The sequence below is a fragment of the Sus scrofa genome, chromosome 12, assembly GCF_054392235.1.
Source record: "Sus scrofa isolate SSC_HxYL_T2T_F1_AM1 chromosome 12, Sscrofa_HxYL_maternal_Yorkshire_Landrace_v2.0, whole genome shotgun sequence".
In the NCBI taxonomy this organism is placed as follows: Eukaryota; Metazoa; Chordata; class Mammalia; order Artiodactyla; family Suidae; genus Sus; species Sus scrofa.
In genome coordinates this window covers 58,354,185-58,376,289 of record NC_139394.1, presented here as the reverse complement: position 1 = coordinate 58,376,289, position 22,105 = coordinate 58,354,185, and the positions used below count along the sequence as shown (strand labels likewise).

Sequence of the window (22,105 nt, the reverse complement as noted above, 5' to 3'; positions counted from 1 at the left end):
TTAAAACTTTAAATTTTTTTTATTTATTAACTTTTTTTTTTTTTTTTTTTTTTTTTTTTTTACAAAATACCATTTCAGTTCCCACTTCTTCCCTACAGTACAGGAGTCGCTCACCCTCGGGCGGGGTTGGGGGCGGGTCGGGAGTAGGGGGCTGGTCCGAGAAAGTGCAGGACGTCGGGGAGGGGAGCGGGTTTGAGCACCATGAGAACCCGGCTGGAGCCGCGGGCGGGCGGAGACGGACAGGCCGGGCCCGGACACACACTGGGGCGCAGGGAGAGCCCGGGGACGGGCGGTCCCTGGAGGGGCGGGATGGCTGGGGGGTGCGGGAGGTCGGGTTTTCCCAAAAATGAATAAATAGAGGTGAGTGGGACTGTTATAAATTAAAAACCAAAAAAACAAAAACAAACAAAAAACCAGAAAATACAAATCATAACCAAGTGAATAAACAGAGACATGTACAGGGGTCACAGCTAGCATTGGAAGTAAAAAAGGAGGTTCTGGGGGAGGGGTAAAGCCCATAGAAAGAATCTCATTAAAAACCTCGGCTGCCGTAACGTCTATGTACATACACGAGCCGCGTGCATCTGCGCCGGGCGGGCGGGCGGCTGGCAGGCGTGAGGGAACCCGTATGTGACCCCCGCCGCCGCCGGAGCCTGGTCCTTGTGTCTGCTGCTAGAAAGGCCAAAGTCGGTGAGGGGAGGCGCTGGTGGGCGAGGGGCTGCCAGCCCCCTCCCCCGCCTCCCATTTTTTTTTTTCCTTTTTTCCTCATATTTGTTTAAAAAAAATTCTTTCTCTTAATAAATTAAGTGAGGGGAGCTGCCAATGGGGTGGAAGGGCTGGGCCCGGCCCCTTCCCGGCCAGAGGCGGGACCTAGGTCCAGCCCAGGCGTGTGCTGGTGGCCCCGCGGCGCCCTGCGGGCGGGCAGGCGGCGGGGCGTCCGGCCTCATCGCGACGTGCTGGCGGGGGCCTGCGGAGACAGCGGGCGGCCGGGGCTCAGGGCGCGGGCCCCCCGCCCCCCGCCCCCGGCGCCCCCTCGGGATTCCCGCCGCCCGCCGGCCGGCCCGCCCGCGGGCCGGGCCCTCACCAGCGTGAAGGCGTCGTAGGCCTGCGCCAGCTCCTCGGTGCGGTACTGCTCCAGCACCACCACGCCCTGCAGGCCGGCGCTGCGGCGCCGCGCACAGGCCTCGCAGTGCACCAGGTACGTGTTGCGGCTGCCGTTCTCGCTCGTCACGAACAGGATGTTGAACACCTCCACCTGCGGCGGCGGGGAGGCGGCGGCGGTCACCGGGAGGGAGGCCCAAGGCGGGCTCCTCCGTCCCGGGAAGAGGGAGAGGGGGCCCACTCACGTCGCACTCGTTGCAGTAGTAGGCGGGCTCGTCCTTGACCCGACCCTGGTAGGCGATTTTCTTCCCGGCCCGCACCAGGCTCTCCCGCTGCACCTGGCAGTGCTTCATCGACTGCAGGAGGCAGAACCTGCGGGCGGGGCGAGGAGGCGGTGAGGCGAGGCGGGGCCTCCCCGCTCCAGACCCGGGCCACAGCCCGGCCACGGCTGAAATTTCCGGCGGTCTTCCTCTACTTGAACCACTGGAAAACAAAGCTCCTCGGGGCAGGGACCCTGTCAGCCGCCCCCGCACAGCGGCCCTGCAGGGCGCGCGGGGGCCGGATGGGGCAGAACCGGAAAGAACAAGGTGGGCCAGGTCGGGTGGAGATGGGTTCCCTCCCAGAGAGGACCCTCACTTGATCATCTTGAACAAGTCGGGGTCGCTGATTTTGACCGTGCGAGCCACGTTCCAGGACACGTGAATCATGGGCACAATGGATTTGACGTTCTTCACCTCGTTCCACTCGTATCGTTCCAGGGCCAGCTGGTACTGATAGGCTGCGGGCCGGAGAGGGTCACGACAGGATTGCCCGACAGTCCCAGCCACGTGGGCCCCCACAGCCCCTTCCCTCACAGCTGGCCTAGCACCCCCACCTCCAGCCCGCCCCGGGGTTCGCTCTCCAGCGGCCCCAGCCCCTCACCACTGAACGGCTCAGGCCACCACCCGGCCCCGCCCTCTCACCGGTGAGGGGCCCCACGTTCCAGGCAATGTTGTTGCACCAGCCGGTGGCCTGCACCCAGTGCACGGTCCCCGCGTTGATCCACACAAGGTCTCCTGGGCGCTGCACGAAGCGGTACACAGGGATGTTGGAAGCATAGAGGTCATCCAGGATTGGCCACCAGGAACCCGTCAAGTAATCCACGCCGTGCCTGTAGTGTAGCCACAGGGTGAGATGGAAATCTGGGAACCTAGGAACCGGACGTCGGGGCTGTCTAGCAGGGGAGGAGGGCGGTGCGCACCGGTCGCAGAAGGCGCTGATAGTCTCCCAGTAGTGCTCGTGCACCGCGAACCACTCGCAGTCGCCGGGGCCAATGTTGATGTTGACCGAGCAGAAGTTGTTGTTCTCTTGATGGCCTGTAGGGGGCGACAGAGAACGGCCCGGTTGCAGCCGAGCCTGCGCTCCGCCGCAAGCCCGCCCCTGGGCGCTCATTGGCTGGTGGAGGAGCGCCGGCGGCAGCCCCGCCCCGCGCGCGCCCCGCGCCCCCCACGAGGAGCGCACCTGGCGTTCGGCTGCCAGGGACCTTCATGTACAGCTGCACGGTGTTCATGCCCAGGATGGTGTGGCCCACGTGGCTCAGCATGTTGCCCGTGGAGGTCACCCGCATGAAGGCGGGCAGCTTCAGCAGCTCCTGCAGCTGGGGCTTCCACCTGTGGGGGCGAGGAGGCAACACAATTGACAGGCCACCTGGCCTCTGCCGACCCACTGGCACCCTTGCCCGGCCTGCTGGCCTCAGCCCCACTGACCGCTTGGCATCGGACAGGTCGATGTTGGTGCCAAACTTGATGATGTGATGGTTCTTCGGGTCCGGGGCGCTGCTGCGGCGGCGAAGAGCACAGGTCAGTGGAGAAGCTCTGGGAAGGGAAGGAATCCCCAAGGGCAGGGGCCGAGCATCTGTACCTAGGAGGGGTTTCTGTGGTGCTGTCCGGCTCCTCCGACTCCTCATCTTCACTCTCCTTCTCCTCCTGCTTGGCCACAGGGTAAGCAGGCCTGGGTCAGCGAGCTTCCAGGAGCCCAACCACCGCAGCCCAGGCTCGGAGTGCCCTGAACCCGCAGCCCTGCCCGCCTCTCACCTGCAGGGACTCCTGGAAGGAGGAAGCCTGGTACTGCGCGTACTTGGCAATGGTGGTGTGGGAACGGGAGCTCTCACAGGGCCAGATCTGTCGGGTGCCCGTCAGGTCCCAGTTCTCATCTGAGGGCTGCTGCACCTGGGTGCGCACCTCCACCGTGTGTTCGCCACTCGCCTCCACCAGCGTCTTGGTGGAGAAGAGGCCCAAGTCTGCAAGGGAGGGGCAAGTAGGGCGTCCGGGCGGGGGCCAGGGCAGGAGCAAGGCACCAACTCCCTCTGTCCCTTCCTGCTCCCCAAGCCTCTGACAGGGTGGACTCAAGCTTCCCAGGGGTCAGTGCAGGAAGAATAACGAGCGAGCGAGAACCCTATCCTTTCATTAGATCTGGGAGGGTTGGCACTCCGAGGGTCTGGCCTTTTTTTCTTTTGCTTTTTAGGGCCTCGCCCTCGGCCTATGGAGGTTCCCAGGCTAGGGATCGAATCAAAGCTACAGCCGCTGCTGGGAGTTCCTGTCGTGGCGCAGTGGTTAACGAATCCGACCAGGAACCATGAGGTTGCAGGTTCGGTCCCTGCCCTTGCTCAGTGGGTTAACGATCTGGCGTTGCCGTGAGCTGTGGTGTAGGTTGCAGACGCGGCTCGGATCCCGAGTTGCTGTGGCTTTGGCGTAGGCCAGCAGCTACAGCGCCTATTACACCCTTAGCCTGGGAACCTCCATATGCCATGGGAGCGGCCCAAGAAATAGCAAAAAAAAAAAAAAAAAAAGCTACAGCTGCTGGCCTACACCACAGCTCAAGCAACGCCACATCCCTGACCCACTGAGCGAGGCCAGGGATCAAACCCGCATCCTCATTGATATTAGTTGGATTCGGTTCTGCTACACCACAATGGGAACTCCTAGGGCCTGGCCTTTACCTGAATCATCACTGTGGCTCTGAGCCCCAGCCCCTCCCTGAGTCCTCAGGTGCCTATGAGGCCACGGCACCTGGCGTATAGTAGATGCTCGATGAAGAACAGTTTGTTTATCTTTCCAATGAAAGATTTAGTCACGTGAAGCCCAGAATGCACTTCAAGTAAGAGTGGAGCAAAGAGGGGCTATGTGGGTGAGAGGCTATGGCTACAGAGGAAAACCAAGGTTGATTTTTGTATGCTTTCCTTTTACTTTTGTATGTGTTTGAAATTTTGCATGATAAAAGGTTGAAAAAGAGAGAGAAAGCCCAAACCGTGAGGCTTGTTGGTTTCTTTACAACCTGTATCCTCTTCACCCTTAATCACCAAGAAATTCAGAAGTGACTCTACCCAGGTCCTGACACATCCCCTTCCCACTTGCCCACTGCTGGGGACAGACAGGGGGGAGAAAAGCCTGAGGTTGGCCGACCCATCACTCAGAGCCCTCTTCAAATCTGGCCTCTGCGTGACTGAGGAGGGCTCACTGCAGCCAGCGCTCCTGGGAAGAGTGGGGGCTCTCAGAGGGTCCAAAAGCCCCAGACCTTTGCAGCTCTCCCCACACCTTTCTGTCCCCACACTCACTGAGCCGTAGGGAGCCCGCCAAGCCCCGGATCACGGTGATGGGATTTCGAGGGTCTGTACAGAACTGCAGCAGCACCGGTGAGAAGGCATCCCGTTTGCTCTCGAGCTGAGGGACAACGAGGAGACAGGGCTGGGGTCAAAGCCCTGTCCCAGGCCCAGGGGCACCCCAACAGCCCCAAGACTGTTGGGAGAATCAATCCCCCAGCAGGGGAGGTCTGAGCACACACAGCACATGCACATACATAGATGCTGGGTGTGGGCGGGTTGAGTTTTTCCCGGGGCAGCTTCTCCTCAGTGTTGATCTTGGGTTTCACAGACTGGGCAGGAGAAAGGTAGGACTCTCGAAACTTCCCTTTCACCTTGGCATTCCTGTGGAAGGACAGTGAAATGAGGACAGAAATCTCAGGGCACAGGGGCAAGGAAGCCTCCTGCCGGGCCAGGCCAGCGACCTTGTGGGTGACAACCCCCAACTCACTTGCTGGCCCGCACGACATCGGCCGCGCAGTGGCTGATGGTGAGGTCCGCCATCCGCAGCCTCCGCTCTTCCACCTCCGAGGCGATGAAGGTCTCCTTGTCACCGCTCTCCACCTTGATGAGCCGGATCTTCAGCTCTTTAGGAGGCCCCTCACTAAGTGAGCGCAGCTTCAGCATGTCAGCCCGGCTGACACCCGGTGGCCCTGGAGCTTCCTCCCGAGCCTTCTTCCCGGGAACGGGGGCGGACGGGGGTGTGGACTGGGTGGAGGGGGCAGGAGCTGGCAGAGGGGCTGGAGCGGTGGGTGGCTTGGCCTTGGAGGCCCCGCCAAGATCAGGCCGGGCCTTCTCACGACCCTGGATCTCCTCGCTCTGCAGGTCCAGGTTCCCCAGCACCCGGCGGCTCTTTTCTTTGGGGGCCTTGGCCTTGGCCTTGGCCCTGCCCTCTCGGGGCCGCCGACCCACACTGTCCTTACAAGCCCGCCTGTGCCTCCGGTGCTCCTTCTGGTGCTCCTTCTGCCTCCTCTTGCTGCTACCTGGTCCTGCTGCCGCTGCTGCCACCGCCGACGCCCCACCCGCCTCCTCCTTGGCCTGAGCTGGAGGCAGCAGTCGTTCAGCCCCAGTGTCCACTGGGTCTGCTGTGTCCGCTGGGTCTGCCGGGTCTGTGGCACCCCGGCCCACCCGCTCCACGAGGGTCTCACAAGCCCGACTTATCTCTTCTAGCACCTCAGACTCAGAGCGAGCGGGGGGCAGAGGCAAGGGTGGGGGCGGCGGGGCGGGGGTCGTGGGGCCCGGGGCTGGCTCTTCACCCGCCCTGCGCTCCCGGGCCCAGGGCCCGCCTGAGGTAGAGAACTGAGATGACGAGGAAGCGGAGGGCTGCGGGGAGCCCTGGGCGCTTGGGGCCGCTGAGGTGGGCGGCGGGGCGGTAGCACCTGATGGGGGGCCAGGGGAATACTGAGTGGTGGGCAAGGGCCCGGGCCGGGTGGCAACAGCTGCTCCAGTCCCCCGGTAACAGTACTTCTGTCCCTCCAGCACGGAGGCCAAGGATTTGAGCAGGCTGGCTGGGCTGGCTGGCGGGGGTAGCGGGGGTGGCGGCGGCTGCGGCTGGGGTGGCGGAGGGAACTTGGCTAGAGGCGGCGGTGGTGGCAGGGCTGGTGGTGGCTTCTTCTCCTCTTCCTGGGTGGCCGTGGTGGTGGCAGCGGTGGTGGCAGCGGTGGTGGCTGGGGCTGTGTCAGTGGGGAACGGAGGCTGCAGAGATGCAAAGGGCTCCTTCAGGGGAGGCGGGGGGACCACGCCAGCCTCCTGTTGTTGCTGCTCCTCCTCCTTGCGAATGGATTCGTCCAGCATCTTCATGATGTTGGCCAGCCCATCAGGTAGGATCTTGAATTCAGCTGGCTCCTCAAACTGGTCCTCCAGCGGGGTAGGGGGGAAATCAAAGAGTCGAGGGCCTCGGGCAGGCAGCTCCCCAACCCTGGACGGCACAGGCTGGGGGGCTTTATTCAGGGGGCCTGGGGATGGCCCCGGCCCCACCTCGGGGGTCTTTGGGAAGGAGACCCTGGGCCGAGGGCTCTCCGGGCGCCTGAAGCTTCCTGAGGTATTTTGGTGGCAAGAGGAGGGAGGGGCTGGAGGCAGGGCAAGACTGAGGGGTGCAAGAGGCGGATCCTGGGGGCTCAGTGTTGGGCTGGGGGGCCGAGGAAGGGGGTCCATACTTCTGGCCAGATAGGGAGGTGGGGGGAAGGACACAGACCCAGTAGGGCTGCTGCTGTGGCTGCCATTGTTGCTGCTGCTGCTGCTGGTGGTCGGGGGAGTGGGAGGGGTGTGCGAATCCTGAGTGCCCACAGAAAAGCGGGGGGCGGGAGGCCCCAAGAAGCCCTCGCGGTGGGGGAGGGGTGGGGGAGGAGGGCGGGGGCGTCCCTCGGCCCCGAAGAAGAGCTCCTCTAAGATCTCTCCATCCTCACGGGCTGCCCGGCAGGCTGGGCCCTTCAGCCAGGCAGGGGGGGGCGGGGGGCGTAAGAGGCGGGGACAGGGGGGTGGAGGAGGTGAGGGGGGGCCGGGGGGCAGGGACAGGTGGGGAGTGGCAGCAGGAGCCGCCAGGAACGGTTTCCGACTACTGTGTGCCGAGGGCCCCAGGCGGCCTTGGTGAGAGGAGACCTCCAGCGCAGGAGTCTGGTAATGGTCGGCGCCGGGCTGCAAGCGTAGGGCGGGGGTGGTCAGAGGTTCTGTCCCGGCCTCCCCAGACAAGCTCCGCGGAAGCCCCCAGCACCCCTTGACCTGCGCTTGTCACTCACAATGCCTGGGCTCGGCTCCACGCCCCGGAGACCGGTGTTGCTGCTGCTGCTACTGCTGCTGGTGGTGGTGCCGGGGAGGGCAGGGGGCCGGGAAGGGGCGTAAGGCACGCAGGCGGTGGTTGCTGCTGGTGAAACGCTGGAGTCCATCCGCGACCTCTGAACTCTGCTCTCTCTAAGGTCACTTCCGGGGGGACGGGTGGCAGGCGGGCAGCCATGGCTCTCTGCTCCTGGGGGGCGGGGGCCTGGGCCTGGGGGTGCAGCCGGGACCAGCCGGTGGCCAGGGGGGTGCGAGGGGTAGGCCGGAGCTGGGTATGGATATGGGTGAGGAGGCAGCGAGTGCCGCTGCTCCTGCGGGAGAGAAACGCGGACACTGGGTGAGGGACAGAGGACACAGGGACGTGCAGGGAAGAGGTGAGGGGCCACGGAGAGGTTCTCACCTGACGCTCTGGGGGAGCTGGACCCTTGCGCTCGGGGCCCCAGGCATCTCCATGCAAGGTACTCCACAGCCCTGGCTTGGTCAGCTGAAATGGAGGGCTGGTGGCCAGGCCAGGCAGGGGCGGGGGCGGCGGCGGGGGCGGCGGCGGGGGCGGCGGGGGTGGTAACGGTGGTGGAGGCAGCGGCAGCCCTGGGGGAAGGCCGGTCTAGAAGGAAAGAGCGAATGGGAAGTCACTCCTTGTCCCAGTCCTGCCCGCCCCCCCCTCGCCGCTGCTGGTCTGCCCACCTACAGGCGCACTCATACCTGCTCCGAGTTGCAGCCCCTCCTGCGCTTGCCTCCGGGGCTGAGGCCCTCCTCCCCCGAGGGGCCTGAGAGTGCTGCAGGAGGCACGGGCTGCACCACTGGGGGTTCAGCGGCTCGCTTCACTGGGGGACCCCCCCGTTTGGCCCCATAGTTCCGCTTGTGCTGAGGGCAGAAAGAGGAGAGAGAGTGGCACAGATGCAAACCTGCCCCCCCCCCCTTCCCCCGGCCTCCCCAGCCCCAGCCTCACCTCAAGGTGCAGCAAGTTCCACACTTGCTCCAAGGGGGGCAGGACCTTGGGTCGGTGCTGGCAGGAGCCGGCATGAAAGTTCCAGAGCTGGGCCTGAGGAGGTGGGGGTAGGGTCCAGGGGACAGGGCAGAAGCAGACATAAGATGAGGGCACTGAGTCAGAGCACACAATCCTAGCACCCTCCGTCCTGCCTCAGCCCACCTGCTGTAATCGGCCGATACGGGGCCCCAGCTCAGCCAAGCTTCCTCCATATCGAAGGGCGCTGTGGTAGCAGCGAATGGCCTCCTCACTGTCGTGCTCTGACTCGTACAGCTGCCCAAGCTGCTCCCACAGCCCTGGCTGGGCTGGCTCCCGGAGCAAAGCCTGCACACAGCCATGCAGGGATTCCAGCTTCCCATGGAGGGGTCTCGGGTTGGGTGTCCTACAGAGCAGAAAGGGTAAGGTGGTAAGGCTTGGGGACACTTTTTCAAGGCCTCGGCCTTACTTCCCATCTCAGCACCTTTCAATTCTGACTCACCCTGGAGCAAAATATAGTTTGTTGGGGTGCCCAGAGCTACTGCCGTGTGAAGGGGGGAGGGGAGCAGAGAGTGGGGGCTGCCCGATGCTGGCAGAGCACCTGGAGAGAGAAGACGGCCGTCAGTGCACAGCAGGGAGGAACAATCTTGTCCCTACCTAGGATGGAGAAGAACTGAGAAAATGAGAGAAAGCAGCCGAAATGTGCATTGAGGCCCACAGGATGGCAGAAACCCAGAGAGTAACACAGAGACTGAGGAGCACAGGAGATGGAGAGGACTGCCTGGATGCAGAGAGACAGCCCAAGTTCTCACCTGCCTCCAGGCAGCCATGGGCTCCGAGGAGGGGGGTGGGGCGGGCAGGAGCTCCAGGCCCCAGCACAGCTCAAGCCCCCAAGGGCAAAGGCTTCCCGTGCAGTGCGGGCCCCTGGAGGGTCCACTGCCCGATGCATCCAGCCTGAATCAAGGAGAAGAGATTATGAGCACACTGGGGATGGAGGCCGAGCTGTCAGTGTACACACTGCTGAGCCGGCCCCAGTCTTCCCTTACCAGGTCAGCAGTGGCCCCAGGAGCCCTGGAGATCGGGCACGGCCCCCTGCCCAGCTCTCTGGGGCGATGGTTCCGCTCCAGCCGCTCTGACAGGAGGGCCAAATGCCCCCAGATGGTCGTCCAGGGCCTTTCGCAGCCAATTCTATGGAGAAAGGGGAAAGGAGTGAGGTGAGCAGGCCAGCCTACAGAGGGTCGCAGGCTGGGCTGGCCTGGCTGTGGCCCCCACAAGTCTGTCATCTGCGCAGGGAGGCAGTCCTTGGCTATCCCTGGGGGGCGGCCCACCCGGCCTAAAGTGCCCCCGGAGGTCCAGGAGACTAGGGGGAGCAGGAGGACCAGTTGGTGCGAAGGGGATGGCCTCCAGCCGGGAGCCACAGGGACTGACTGCACCACCGCGGCCGCTTACCCGGCCTCCGTGGGAGCGTCCTCTCCCGGCGTTGACGAGCTCCGGAGACCTGACCAATCACAGGACTTTCTCTTTCCCCAGAAAGCCAATCATCACATGTGTCTCCGCCTCAGTAACAGCCTAACCGGAACCAATGGGAGCGAGGTTAGCCCCGCGGCGGCCGGGGGAGGAGGGGCAGCGGAGCCGGTCAGACGGGCTCGGCCCGGGGTGACCCCGACGTGACCCCGCGCCTCCCACCTAGGGTCTCCAACTCCCAGCTGACACTAGGCCCGGTGAGGCAAGCGGGGCCTGGGGCTCTTGCGGGTGAAGGCGGCGAGTCGCACGCTCCGGCCGTTCTGAGGCACGGAGCTACCCGCCGGAACCATGCGCCTACAGAGCCGCCAGTGGTCCCCACTAGACCGCCGGCGACGTCCCCTACCCCGCCGCCTAAGACCGACGGTTGGCAGACCCACAAGGCCGACACGGGCGTTGCTCCCCTTCCTCGCTTCACCTTGCCCAGTGCCTGACCTCCCCACCCGCTAAGGAATTGCTTAGGGCTGGCCCCTCACGGCGACTTCTATGGCGCCCAAACCCACCCGCGCCGCGGTCTGAACACCCCCATGCCTGACTCCCATCCCAAACCATGGTCCAGCCCCCAGCCTCATACCCAGTTCCTTCAGCTCCTCCACTTCTCCTGGCTCTGTAGGTCTTCAATACCAACCGACCCCTCCAACCAAAACCCCCCTCTAGTCCCCCAACTTTTGAGAAGTCGCGCACCGCGGTCTCTAGTGGCCCCTCTCGCGTGGCTCCCGTATCCTCTATGCCCTTCCCGGCCGGGGCCACGCGGTTCCCCACGGCCCACGTGGCCCCCGCCCCCCAAGGGAGGGGGGATTTCGGGGGTTGCCCGTGACGTGGCCACTTGCGCAGCGGAAGCGGCGTGTGTAAGAGTACGGGGCGGGGGGGGGGGGTCCTTCGGGAGGGAAGAGGGCGGGGCCCGCCAGGCGGTGACATCACCCTTGTCCCACTCTCACCGCCCACTCCCTTAAAGAACCCAGAACCCGTTTCACTTCCTCCTTCACGCCCCCACCCCCACCCCTTCCCGTCGGTGCTGGTTCGACCCACGATGGGAGCAGCGCTCCCCGTCCTGGGCACCTCCCCTTTAGCCCCAGTTTTTCCTTCTCGCCTCTCTGAGCCCAGGATGTCGGTCCCTGCGCCTGCTCCTCGCCTACCCAGCGTCCCGGCAGGTAGGAAGCCGGCTCCGCTCCCGGGATCTGTCCATTGAGAGTCTAGAGTACAAAGAGCTGCGAGAGGCGAGAGTAGAATACAAAGCGGCGGGGGCGGGGCCAGCGCTCCAGCTGGAGCTAGCGCCGGGCAGGAAGCCGGGGGAGAGCGCGCGACCAGGGGCTGGGGGCGGCTGGAAAGTTCGCCTTCGCCTAGAGGAGTCTGCGCTGTGGGGAAATTTCCACCCAGCCCACAAGGGCAGGCGGGTTTCTGGTGAAAACAGTCCTCTCCCCGCAGGGCAAGGTCGTCCGTTTGCACGCAATCGCTCGGACCCTACAGCTCCCAGCGTGCCACTCCCCGGCGAGCCCTGGTAGGCGCTTGGGCTCTGCGGACCCTCTCTGCGGTCGACGCGGAGTTTCGGTCAGAATTCACTCTCCTCACCGAACAGCCTTTCTGTCAGTTACCAAACCCTGGGCCAAGTACGGCGCTTAAGTGCGATCAAAGGTAGCCCTGGCCGCCTACCCCACCAAAGTCCTGGGACCCATGGACCGGACATGGGGAAACTAGGGGTCCAGGCACCAGAGGAACAGATCCTCACTTGGGAAGTGGTGCCTAGGGCGCTGCCAGTTACCAGGAAATGCAGCTTCCCCTTCTGCGATGATGACACTTCCCCTCTACCACTTCCCCTTTCCCACGGGGAACTGACTCAGCTTTCCCTAAACCATTCGAGTCCCGTCTTCCAGCCCCTTTCCACCTCTATCCACAAACCCCTACGCCGGTACGCGGAATACGGCAGCCCTCACTCGAGGACAAAAACTTCCTGTACACTAGACACTCACCCTGGCCAACTACTTCGGATCCCTGTCCCCACTCAGGACCCAGACGCCTGACTGCCCACCCTCCTCCTGTTACAAAGCCCTCCCTCGGGGTCTGATTCAGGCTTGAGGTGGGGGAGCGTGAGTCACCGAGAAAACCTTCCCCTATTCCCACTGACTCAGCCCCCGCCTCCCTGAACACACACAGACACACACAATCAGAGGCAGACACAACTCAGCCCACACACCGCTCCCCGCAGGTCCCGCGGAATTTCCCCTCTCGTCTTCCCCTACGACGGCCCCTCCCCGCGCCGGGCAGCCCCGACGCCGCCCTCACACCTGTTCCCCAGGCGCGCCGGCTCGCGGTCCACTCTCACCTCTACTCTCGCCCTGGGGCAGGAATAGCCCTCCCCGACTCCCGGTGTCCGTACTAAGGGGAGGGGACAAATCACCGGCAGGCACAAAGACGGATACCCCCGGACTCCTCGAAAACAGATAAGAAGTAGACGCACAAGGCCTAAACCAGGCTGGGTATACTTCTCGGGCCGGCATTCCAGCCTCTCCAGTCGCACCCACAATCCTGGGAGTCAGCGGCTCAGAAAGGGTTAATACTGCTTCTGCAGAGGCCACGCCCCCTCCATCCGGGCACTCCCGGTTAAGCCCAGCTCCGCCCCTTCCATCCGGGCTCCGGACTACGGGACTTTAACCGACCCCCCCCTCCCCCTCGAGCCGGGAGAGAGACCCACTCTATCCATCACACCCACTTAACTCTCTCTCTGCTTGAGGCGGAGAAGCCCCTCCGCGAGCCGCTCCCGCCGCGCGGGATAAGGGGCCAGACGTGCGCGCGCAATTCACGCGCCGGCCCAAGACAAGCCCCCTCTGATAGGGCATTACCCAGCGGGCGGTCAGCAAGCACGGGGCACGCGCGCGGAGGTGGGACCCGCCCGGGAACCCCACCGCATCCCGCTCCCTGCCAGGCCCAGTTCTGCCTGGTGGAAGCGAGGGGTTACAGGCTCGCTTCTTACCTGGGGGAGGGGGAGGGGGAGGCGGAGGGGAGGGCCGCCGGCTGAGGCTCGGCTGTGACTCAGCCACCCCGGGCAGGCCGCCCGCTCGGGATTCCCTTCCCCAGCCTTCCCCCGCTGTTGGCCCTTCCCCGCCCCCCATCGAGGAGTGACAGTGCCGGCCCCAGCCCGCTATGTGTCACTGCGAGCCTTGTGTCTGCCTCTGACTGGCCCGCTGTGTTCACCAGTCTGTCTGACAAGGTCGGCTGTGTGTGGGTCCCGGTGTCTGTCTCCGTGTGCACCTGCATATCTGCTCATCTTGTCTCCTTCAGTGCCTCTGTCTGACGCGTTCCTGTCATTATGCCTGTCTACAAGACACCGAGGGGCTGTCTCTGTCTGTGTGTCTGCCTGGCTCCTGTCTCGGTCTTTTGTCTGGGACTGCCTCTGCATCACTTGCGTGATCACGTGTGTCTCTGCACATGCCCTTCTGTGTTTGCCTTCATGTTCCTGAACAGAGTCAGGAAAACACTGGGGCAGGCTGACCCTGCTGACTCCTCCCCTCCCTCCCCCTGAATCCTGACGTCTTGCTGGATCAGTGATCCTTCTGTTTGAGTCAAGTATTTGGAAGTCTGCCTTCAATTAAGTTCTGTCTGATTCCTCAACATCAGTGCTTATTTATCCTCACAGCTCCCTGTGGCTCCCATTGTGATCACTGCTACCATTTAGTGAATGCTTATTACATGCCAGGTACTGTGTTAATAAGCACTTCATGTACATTTTTCAAACTCCCCTCCAGAAGCTGATGTAGGCGGTACTTAGATTGCCCCATTTTACAGGTGGGGAAGTTGAGGCTCAGAGAGCTTATGTAACTTGGTCAAGGTCATTCTGCAAGAGAGAGGAATAGCTAGGTTTCTTTCCAGAGCCTTATTCTTAACATTCTTATATAATGCCTCTGTCCTACTCTCTGTTGGTTTTATCCTCACAGGACATTTCTTGGGTCAGCCTGCCCCTCACCTCTACCCCACATTACCACCCCAAAAGTCTCCTGTCCTCTAGAGAAGGTGTAGGTAGGAGGCTATGCAGCAGACCTCAGGAGCCATCAGTTTCTTGGCCGTGAAGCTCATTCAGTTAACACATTCATTCAGTGCAATTTCACTGAGGCACCCCAATGCGCAAACCATCTTGCCAAATAGTGAGAGATACATAGAATAAAACAGTCCCACTCAAAACTTATGAGTAGTGGAGAAGAGCAACACACATCCAGAGAACTTAAGTCCCTGGCTTAGGTATCATCTTTTCTCCTTTTCTGAAGAATGGCAGATGGGATGAAGCAGGGCCACCGGCAGAGAACTGGCAGAAGGAGAGAGGGAAACTGGAGTAAGATTTGGGATTAGGGGGCAAATGCTGTCGTGCAGTAGGGAGAGAAAGGAACAGAAAGGGATCTAGAAGGAGAGGTGGGATGCCAAGATTGCCAGGGCAACGGCAGGTTTTTGTGACAATGGCTGCCAATATCTCTCCAAATCAGTTTCCAATCACCCTCCATAAGCCAGGCTGTTCGACCACTCTTATGGGGCAAAGCCCTGCCCATTCTAGGAAAAAAATCCCTCCAGGGTACCACATCTCAACTTTCCAGCTTGTAAACCCTAGCTTAATTCAACTCAATAAGCAACTGAGTTGTAGCACTGAGCGGGGGGCTGGGGGGGGGAGGGTTCCTTGATGGTAGTTGAGAGGTTGGTGAAGTACAGGGATGAACCATTCACAGGCAACAGAAGGGAGATCCATAAACCAGAAAAGGCTGAACCACTCAAAAACCACATGGTGGGGATGCTCAGAGTTGGACTGGACCATTCTGAGGAGTGGGCATGATCTAGATCATACCAATCCTTCATGCATGTGGTGCAGCACTGGACTGCTGGGGAGGCAGGCTGCACTGCTCAGGGGCAGGACTTACCAGATGGAGTTTGGTGTGCCCTGTCTCATTGGAACCAATGCCCCAACAGCGGGGTGCAGCAGACCACAGCGGGTAGAGGTGGGTGTACTACCGGGCTGGCATGGTGCCTGGGGGAACCTAAAAGAAAAAAGCCGATTAAAGGTGGGATCCCTGATGCTGGAGAATTTTCCTGTCCCATTACTGACAGTCAGAGGGGATGGGAGAATCTGTTTCCATGGCAACCAGGAAAAGCCACTGGAAAGTGGTCCTCCAGGCTTTCCTTTTAGGAAGCAGCCTAGACCACAGAGGGAGGGGAGCATGCTATAGCATCTGTGATAAGTCAACAGTGGACACCCAACCCATGATTCCTCTTCTGACTGGACCCTCCTGCTGAGAGTCCCTGGTCTCAGAGTAGCCCCAACTGCCTGATACCTACACCCAAATCAGCTTCAGTCCTGGCTTCAGGCTCACAGAAACTATTTCTTCAGCTCTGCTGCCTCCCTAACCTTATCAAGACACCAGTCAACCCCACCCTGTGGACTCTGCCCCCTCTCCTTCCCCCAGGCGGGTGCAGGCAGATCTTGGTGAGAGCACAGGTGGCCAGACGAGATGAACGGGCCCAGCAGGGAGAAACCTTCCTCCTATGACTCTGGGCCTGGGTTTGGAAGTGGCCTCTGCTGCAAGCCTCCCTTCCATCCACCCCTCAAGGCCATATCCTGTTTCCCCATCACATCCTTCCTCTGTGTGGCCCAAGAAGGTGATAGGGGCCCACTCCCTCCCCTCCTAACTCTGAGACACAAGAACCAGGTGTCCATGCAGGGGTCAGACCTAAGTCTGCCCTCACCTCAAACTCACTCCTCAGGGACCTATGTTTTCTGCTCTCTTAGCCATAGTTCTCTACCCTTAAGGACCCAGACACTTGGGTCCCAGTCTAGCCTCTCCACTTCCGGCCTTCCAGCCCCCATCCTTCCCCCTGCCCCTAGAGACTCAGGCCCCCAGCCCCCAACCTCCATGATGCAATGTGCTGCAAGCTGCCTTGGCTGCTGATGACACTGCCCCCGGGGGGAGGTGCTATTTCTGACCCAAGCAAGGCCCCTCACCTGGCCAGAGTAGTGGTCAGCTGCAGGCTAGAGAGGCCAGGCAGGCAAGTTCCTTCTGCTGGAGAAGGGAGCTTGAGGCTGGATCCCTCCAGGACAGGGACGCTCAGAATGTGAGACCAGGGAGTGAGTGAGCGAGAGTCTATGTGTGTGTAGTCTGTAGCATTTGTATATGTGGTTGTGTTGAGGGAGAAAGGGAAGCTGGGGAGGGTCTAGCCTACAGAGAGGGGAGTGGCAGGCCTTAGGACAGACTAAGAGGAGGAGTGAGGGGCAGCCGAGGGGGTCAGCGGGGTGTGTATGGGGTGTCTGGACACCAGAGTGGGGGAGGGGCCAACAGCCGTTTAAAGGGCCAGCCCCAGAGCTTTAATCCCTCACCAGCTCTGGCCCCAAGCCGGAGGCTGTAATTCATCTGTCCAACAGCTGGGGTGGGTGTGTGTGGTGGGGGGGGGCATGTGGACGGGAAGGGGGAGCTGGGGGAGGGGCCGCGGCTTTCTTGTGCACAGAGCCAAACAACAAAAGGAAAAGCTGAAGGGCCAGCTCCAGTGTGCCCAGGCCAGGCTGCTGACCCACAGACCTGCCAGTGGCCCCCACCTGGTGGCCAACAGGCTCTGTAGTTTAGACTCATGGATTCTTGGCCAAGGACTCCATGAACCCAAAGGTGGGGCCCTGGAGAAGGCCCACGCTGAGTGCCCCCCCAGGCAGGCTGTCAGCCCTCCTTGCAGGTCCCAGCTGCAGCCCGATCCCAGACCTGGCAGGCCTCGCAAAAGATTCAGCCTCAAATGCCCTGCTCACCGGCCAAGCCTCCCCAGACATGGTCTGCCGGCTCGGCTCCCCCTCCCGCTGGCGCAGGGTGGCAGCGGCCACACCGAGGCTGTCCCTTTAAATCATTACCACCCCTGATGGTGTGGATGAACTGAGGGCCCTGCCCCCCAGGCAGGCAGCTTGCCACCTCCCCCCCACGAGTCCCCAGAAATGTGAGGGCCATTTAAAGGGACAACAGAGAGGCAGCCGGGTCCCTAACCGCCCCCGCCCCCACCCCGCGTACACTCGCAGCCCCTTTCCCCCACGACACACAGCCCCTTGCCCCTCCAGAGGGCCCCCCAAATTCCGGTTCTCTCCCCACCCCTAGAGACTGCTAGAGGAGAAAGGGGGCCAGAGTTGGGGGGCGGGGAACTGGGGGAGCGAGAAAAGGACAGGGACTCCCTCCTTCCTCAGAGCCCCAGGGGACAGGTCGGAAGGAAAGCAAAGCCAGGAGAAGCAGCGAGACAGAGCCCCGAAAGGTGCCGCGGGCAGACCTGGGACGCACAGGCTGTCGGGCGACGGGAAGGGAGTCAGGCTGCACGAGACGGCGGCGCGGCCGGCGGGTGACCAGCCCAAGTGGGGGAGATGGAACGAGGAGGGCCGGGGGAAAGCGGCAAGGCCGGGGGCGACGGGGAGACGGAACCGGGGAAAGGGGTCAGCCGGGAGGGTGTGGAGGAAAATCCGAGAAGGGAGGGCGAGCCAGGCCGGGGTTACCTGCTGGGTGTCTGTCCCCCGGCGGTGCCCCCGGAGTCCGGGTAGGGAGGGGGGGAGCAGCAGGGGGGGGAGTGGGGGCTGGGGGGGCGGGGGAGACGGTCCCTCCTCTGCCTCCTGGGCCTGCCCCGGCGCTTGCAGCCTCTGCCTCCCTCCCTCCTCCTCCCCGTCCCTGAGTCCCGGAGTCAAACAAAGAACTGTAGCAGGCTCTCCCCAACCCCCTCCCTCCTCCTCCTCCTCCTCCTCCTCCTCCACCTCCTCCTCCCCTCCCTCCCTCCCCACCAGCAGGCTCCCTCCTCCTCCCTTCCGGTCTCTTCCTTCAACTACCCGCCCCCCCCCCCCAGCCCCCAGCACTGGTCTCTCTACCCACCCACCCGAGCCTTTTACACACCCCTCGGCCAGCCCTGTCCCCGCAAAGGAAACCGTGGAGTCCCTCTGCAAAATTGAAAGGCTCCAGAGAACATGGGAGGGGATTGGGGTCTTGCTCAAAAATCGAGAACCACAATACAATTATTTTATTTTCACAGCCAGAGGAATAGTCTGAGCTGTCTCTTCTTCAAGAAGGGGGGGAAAAAATAATCCCAAAGAAAGCAATACAAATCTGACTAAAGCCCTCATCAAATAAAGTGCACAATGCAGTGGAAGCTAATCCCCAAACCCCTCTCCCCCCACCTACCAAATTAACACAAACTCTCCATTCCTAAGATCATGGTCAGTTGGAAGCAGGTTTACCAACCATAATAGTAAAATAATAACTAACAACATTTAACAAGAACAAGCATTTCATAACAAGCGTTCATTCAGTGTTCATTCTGTGCCAGGGACTGTGCTAAATGCTTTGCATAAATAATTTTGTTTTTCCCAGTCAACAGCCTAGAAGGTAGGTATTGATATTTAAATTTTCCAGATGAAGACTATGAGGCTCCGAGAGGTGGTCACCTTTCCAAGTACTTATAGCCACGAAGTGGCAGAGCTAGGAATGGAATCCAGGTCTGATCTGACAGCCCGAATTCTAAGGTATACAATAAGAGAAACCAGTATCCAATACCATAACCAACCCCAGGACTTAACAGAGAAGGGGAAACCATAGCTATCAAGTGAGTCCCCTTCCTTCAAGAGTGAGATCTACCCACCGACACAGAATAAAGGCCCTGACTTTCCTAATACAATCTAATACAGTTTCTTGATTCGCTTCCTCACTGTTGGGGGTGTGCGTGAGGTGCCACTGACTAAGGTCAGGGCTGAACTGGTATCCGGTGAATTCCGCATGCCACACACAGTTCTTCTGAGTGAGGAGCTATCTGGCAATTTCAACTCAAAAGGAGGGGGGGGCAACGAAACACTTGGCAATGCAGCAGGTGGGAAAGGAAAAAGACTGCTGGGAGGCTGGGGGAGGGGGGCGCTTGGAGGGAAAGCCCTTCTGTGCCAATCTAGGGAAAAAGTGACCCAGGGTTCTCTTAACCAGCAAAGGGGCAAAGTCTTTCCACTGCACCACACCCCGTGCCCCGCCCCCTCACAAAACTCCAGGCCAGGGTTTCCCACCTGCAGGGCCCTAAGGCCAAAGGAAGAGAGAGGAGGGGAAAAAAGCAGGCACGGGGCTGCAACACGACTTGGGGGGTGGGGTGCGGAATGTAAAGGGGAGGAGGCCTCATCGCCTGGCAACTGTCCCGGGGCACGTGCAGTGGTGACATCATCCCAGGCAACCTTTAACACAGACCTTTGACCCCGAGGGGCGGAGAGGGGCCGCAGGCTAAGCTTCCTGGGAAACAGCCTTAGGAATTCTGGGAACCCAAAAAGGAGAGGAACGAAGGAACCCAAGCGTCCCGCCCTTATCTATTGCCCCCGGTACGGCTCCAATCCCTGGGACTCGGGCCCCTCGGCTCCTCCTCTCCGGCTCCAGGCCTGACCTCCCAACCCACATTTCTGACGAAGTCCCGACACGCCTCTCTGAGATACTGTGCCTTCTCTCTCCCGGGCGATATCTCGGGTGGGGGGCGGGAGGTGGGCGACAGGGGCACCAGGTCCCGCGGGGCTCCGTCTCCCATCGGCGGGACCCCCGTGCCCCAGCCGGCCGCCAGCCGGAATCAGTCTGGGTCCCAACTCTCCTGCCCCTCCCCGCGCTGTTCCAGGGCGGAGTCTGTGGAGTTGAAATCAGGACACGGCAAGAGGAAGAGTTATATAACTGGGAGAAGCGAGAAGGACGAGTGGAGACCGGGAGAGACAGCCCGAAAGGAGCCGAGGGAGGTGCAAAGAGCACCAGGGCGAGTGGGGAAGAAACGATAAGGGATGGGAAGGATTTTGTTGCACATCAAAGAGGAGGAATTCACGCGAGGACAGGTTGTGATGGTCCGGGAAGAATCACCTGGGCCGTCCGGGGCTTCCCCGCAGCGCCCTCCCCCGCCACCAACAGCAGCTGGGCCCGAGCGAGTGAAGCCTCGGGAAGGGCGCAGATAACCGTTCCGTTCCTCTTGGGGAGGCAACCTAAGCCAGAGCCCGGGAAGGCAGCGGCGGAGCATATGGGGCCGGAAACCACAGCTCCGCCCAGCCCACCTGGGACGGTGGGGCGCCAGCTGGGGGTTGGTGCGGAACAGGTAGCTGGCCCCTCCCACCCCAGGCTGAGCAGTAACGGCTCGAGACCCCGAGAACGAAGGCCGGCGGACCCAGACGTCTGGGTCCCCAAGGGCTGAGGCGCTCAGCCCAGGACTAGCTTGCGAACGGAGACTCTAGATGGGGGCGGCGGGGGGCAGCGAGCGCTGACTCTCCGCGCAGGCGCAGGGGGGGTACTCCGGCGCGTGCGACGGAGGGGGGGTGGGCGCGAGCGTGTGGGAGTGCACGTGCGGGTCCCGGGCAGCTACCCCCTCCCTGCCTCCACCTCTTCCCTCCCCTCTCTTCCTGTAGCTCTACGATGCCTCCTCCACATTGGCTGCCGAGGCCCTGATGTCAGGGGCAGCCGCTGGAGCGGATTGGACGGACGCGAGAGTTGGGGAATCTGGCTCCGGAGTCTCGCTCTCCAGTTACTCTGGCAACAGGGCAAGCAACCCCTGGGAGGGAAGCCGAGCGGGGCACAGCGCCTCGCCTGGGTCCCGCCTCCCTCCCGACACCAACCGCGGACTCGGTTTCAGTGGCATCGCAGGTCGCTGCTCCGCTCCTTCCTCCTAGGGCTCTCCCTGTCTCGAGAACCAGTCGACCTGCCCTCGACCTTCTCCACAGTCTCCCAGCCCCCCATTCTCACCAACTCCCATCCTAAGTCAGCCACAAGCCGCAGCAGACAGGAAGCGAACCTGCGTTGCTTAGTAACCTGCCCGCGTGCCCCCTCCCCACTATTTACCCCTGCTCTGGGAGGCGGAGACTGAGTCCCGACCCCCACCTCCTCCCAAGCCTGTCGCCCCCCCGCCCACACTTTCCTGTGTGGTGGGCAGAGATGACAGGAAGTCAGAGGAGCGCCTCAGCCCACCTTTCCCTCTGGCCGGGGCGGGGGGCTTCGGCTGTTTTCTCGGCCGCATCCCCTACCCCAGGCTCCTGAGTCGCGCTGTGCGTCTTGCTCTCGCCATCTCGTGGCTACAATGGGAAGGTTCAGTGGAGGAGGGCCCGAGCCGAGCGAAGACTGCTAACAGGAGATAGCAGAGCAGGGGCAGGACCTGGGACAAGGAGTCTAGCGGGGTGAGGCCGATCGCAGGGAGGTAAGGTGCAGCGCAGCGGGTGAGAGCGAAGGCTACCGCTGGGAGGCTATCGGGGCCCCCGCTGTGAGGGTCACAGGCAAGGCTCTCCAGCTCCCCCGTGGAAAGAACTGGAGGGAGATTTGACGCAGCCCCGGCACTTGAGACACAACCCTGTCTGACTACACCCTTCCTCAAGAGGCCGTCACGCTGACCTATCTGCAAACCCTGACCTTCGGTCCTGCCCTTCACAGTCAGGGACCGCCGCGCCCCGCCCTAGTGTCGGGAAGGGGAATCCTAGCCCAAGAGGGACGGGGAGTCCTTTCAGGCCCCTCACGACATCCGGAACCCAAGACATCTGCCGCCCAGCTCTTCCCTCACTCCCGCCCTGCTCTCTTCTATAGGACCCAGATATCCTGCGCCCCAGTCTTCTTTCCCGAGACCCGAACGTCCATCCCCAGCTCTACCCTTCCTGCGGCTCAGGCATCCCGCCCCCCTGCGCGAAGATGGTTTCCCTCTTTCCAGATGCCCCCCCCGGCTCCCCGTTACCTAATTCTGGGGTGTCCCAGGTGTTCAGGTTCCACAAGGTCGTCCAGGGGGTCGAGCGGCCCCCCCCTCTCCCAGGCCGGGGCTGGGGGGGCCGCTCCGCCCCGTGGCGCAGTTGGATTTTCCAACACAAACACCGCCCCCCTCTCCCCGCGCCCAGCCCCGCCCCCTTCTCATGGTCCCGCCCCTCCCTGCGCCGAAGTCCCTCGCGCGCTCCGCCCCGCCTTCTGGTGGTCCCCGCTCGCCTCGGCGCAGGTACCGAATAAAATGGCGAATGCAGGATGCAGGGTTCAGGGTGGAAGGTACAGGGTCTGGCACTGAACCCTGCCGGACAAACCCCTAATCCATTTGGATCACGCGCCCTTCAAAAGTAAGCCCCGCCCCACCCGCTCAAGCCCTGCCCCCAAGGTTTAGCCACACCTTCTTCAGGGCCCACTGCCTGGCCC

General features: G+C 62.0%; 1 protein-coding gene across 21 annotated transcripts; it reads right to left on the bottom strand.

Moving 5' to 3' along the window:
• Positions 1-421: 421 nt before the first annotated feature.
• Positions 422-21,784, bottom strand: KDM6B (lysine demethylase 6B). Of its 21 annotated transcripts, none has more exons than XM_084986030.1 (25): positions 17,461-17,718; positions 15,949-16,006; positions 14,870-14,986; positions 9,903-10,022; positions 9,500-9,641; positions 9,266-9,407; positions 8,956-9,054; positions 8,640-8,859; positions 8,439-8,531; positions 8,192-8,353; positions 7,890-8,093; positions 7,453-7,800; positions 5,169-7,351; positions 4,936-5,062; positions 4,694-4,799; positions 3,174-3,379; positions 3,001-3,065; positions 2,847-2,918; positions 2,602-2,750; positions 2,342-2,456; positions 2,064-2,251; positions 1,738-1,879; positions 1,347-1,473; positions 1,085-1,255; positions 422-967 (listed from the first exon to the last, which is right to left on the bottom strand). In XM_084986030.1, exons 6-25 carry the CDS (start codon positions 9,400-9,402, stop codon positions 944-946), a joined length of 4,938 nt encoding a protein of 1,645 aa, XP_084842156.1. In that variant the 5' UTR covers positions 9,403-9,407; positions 9,500-9,641; positions 9,903-10,022; positions 14,870-14,986; positions 15,949-16,006; positions 17,461-17,718; the 3' UTR covers positions 422-943. The 21 variants fall into 21 exon arrangements, with proteins under 21 accessions (XP_084842156.1, XP_084842167.1, XP_084842155.1 ...); XM_084986041.1 differs by having other exon boundaries at positions 2,847-2,915; XM_084986029.1 differs by lacking the exons at positions 15,949-16,006; positions 17,461-17,718 and adding an exon at positions 21,663-21,784.
• Positions 21,785-22,105: the final 321 nt, after the last annotated feature.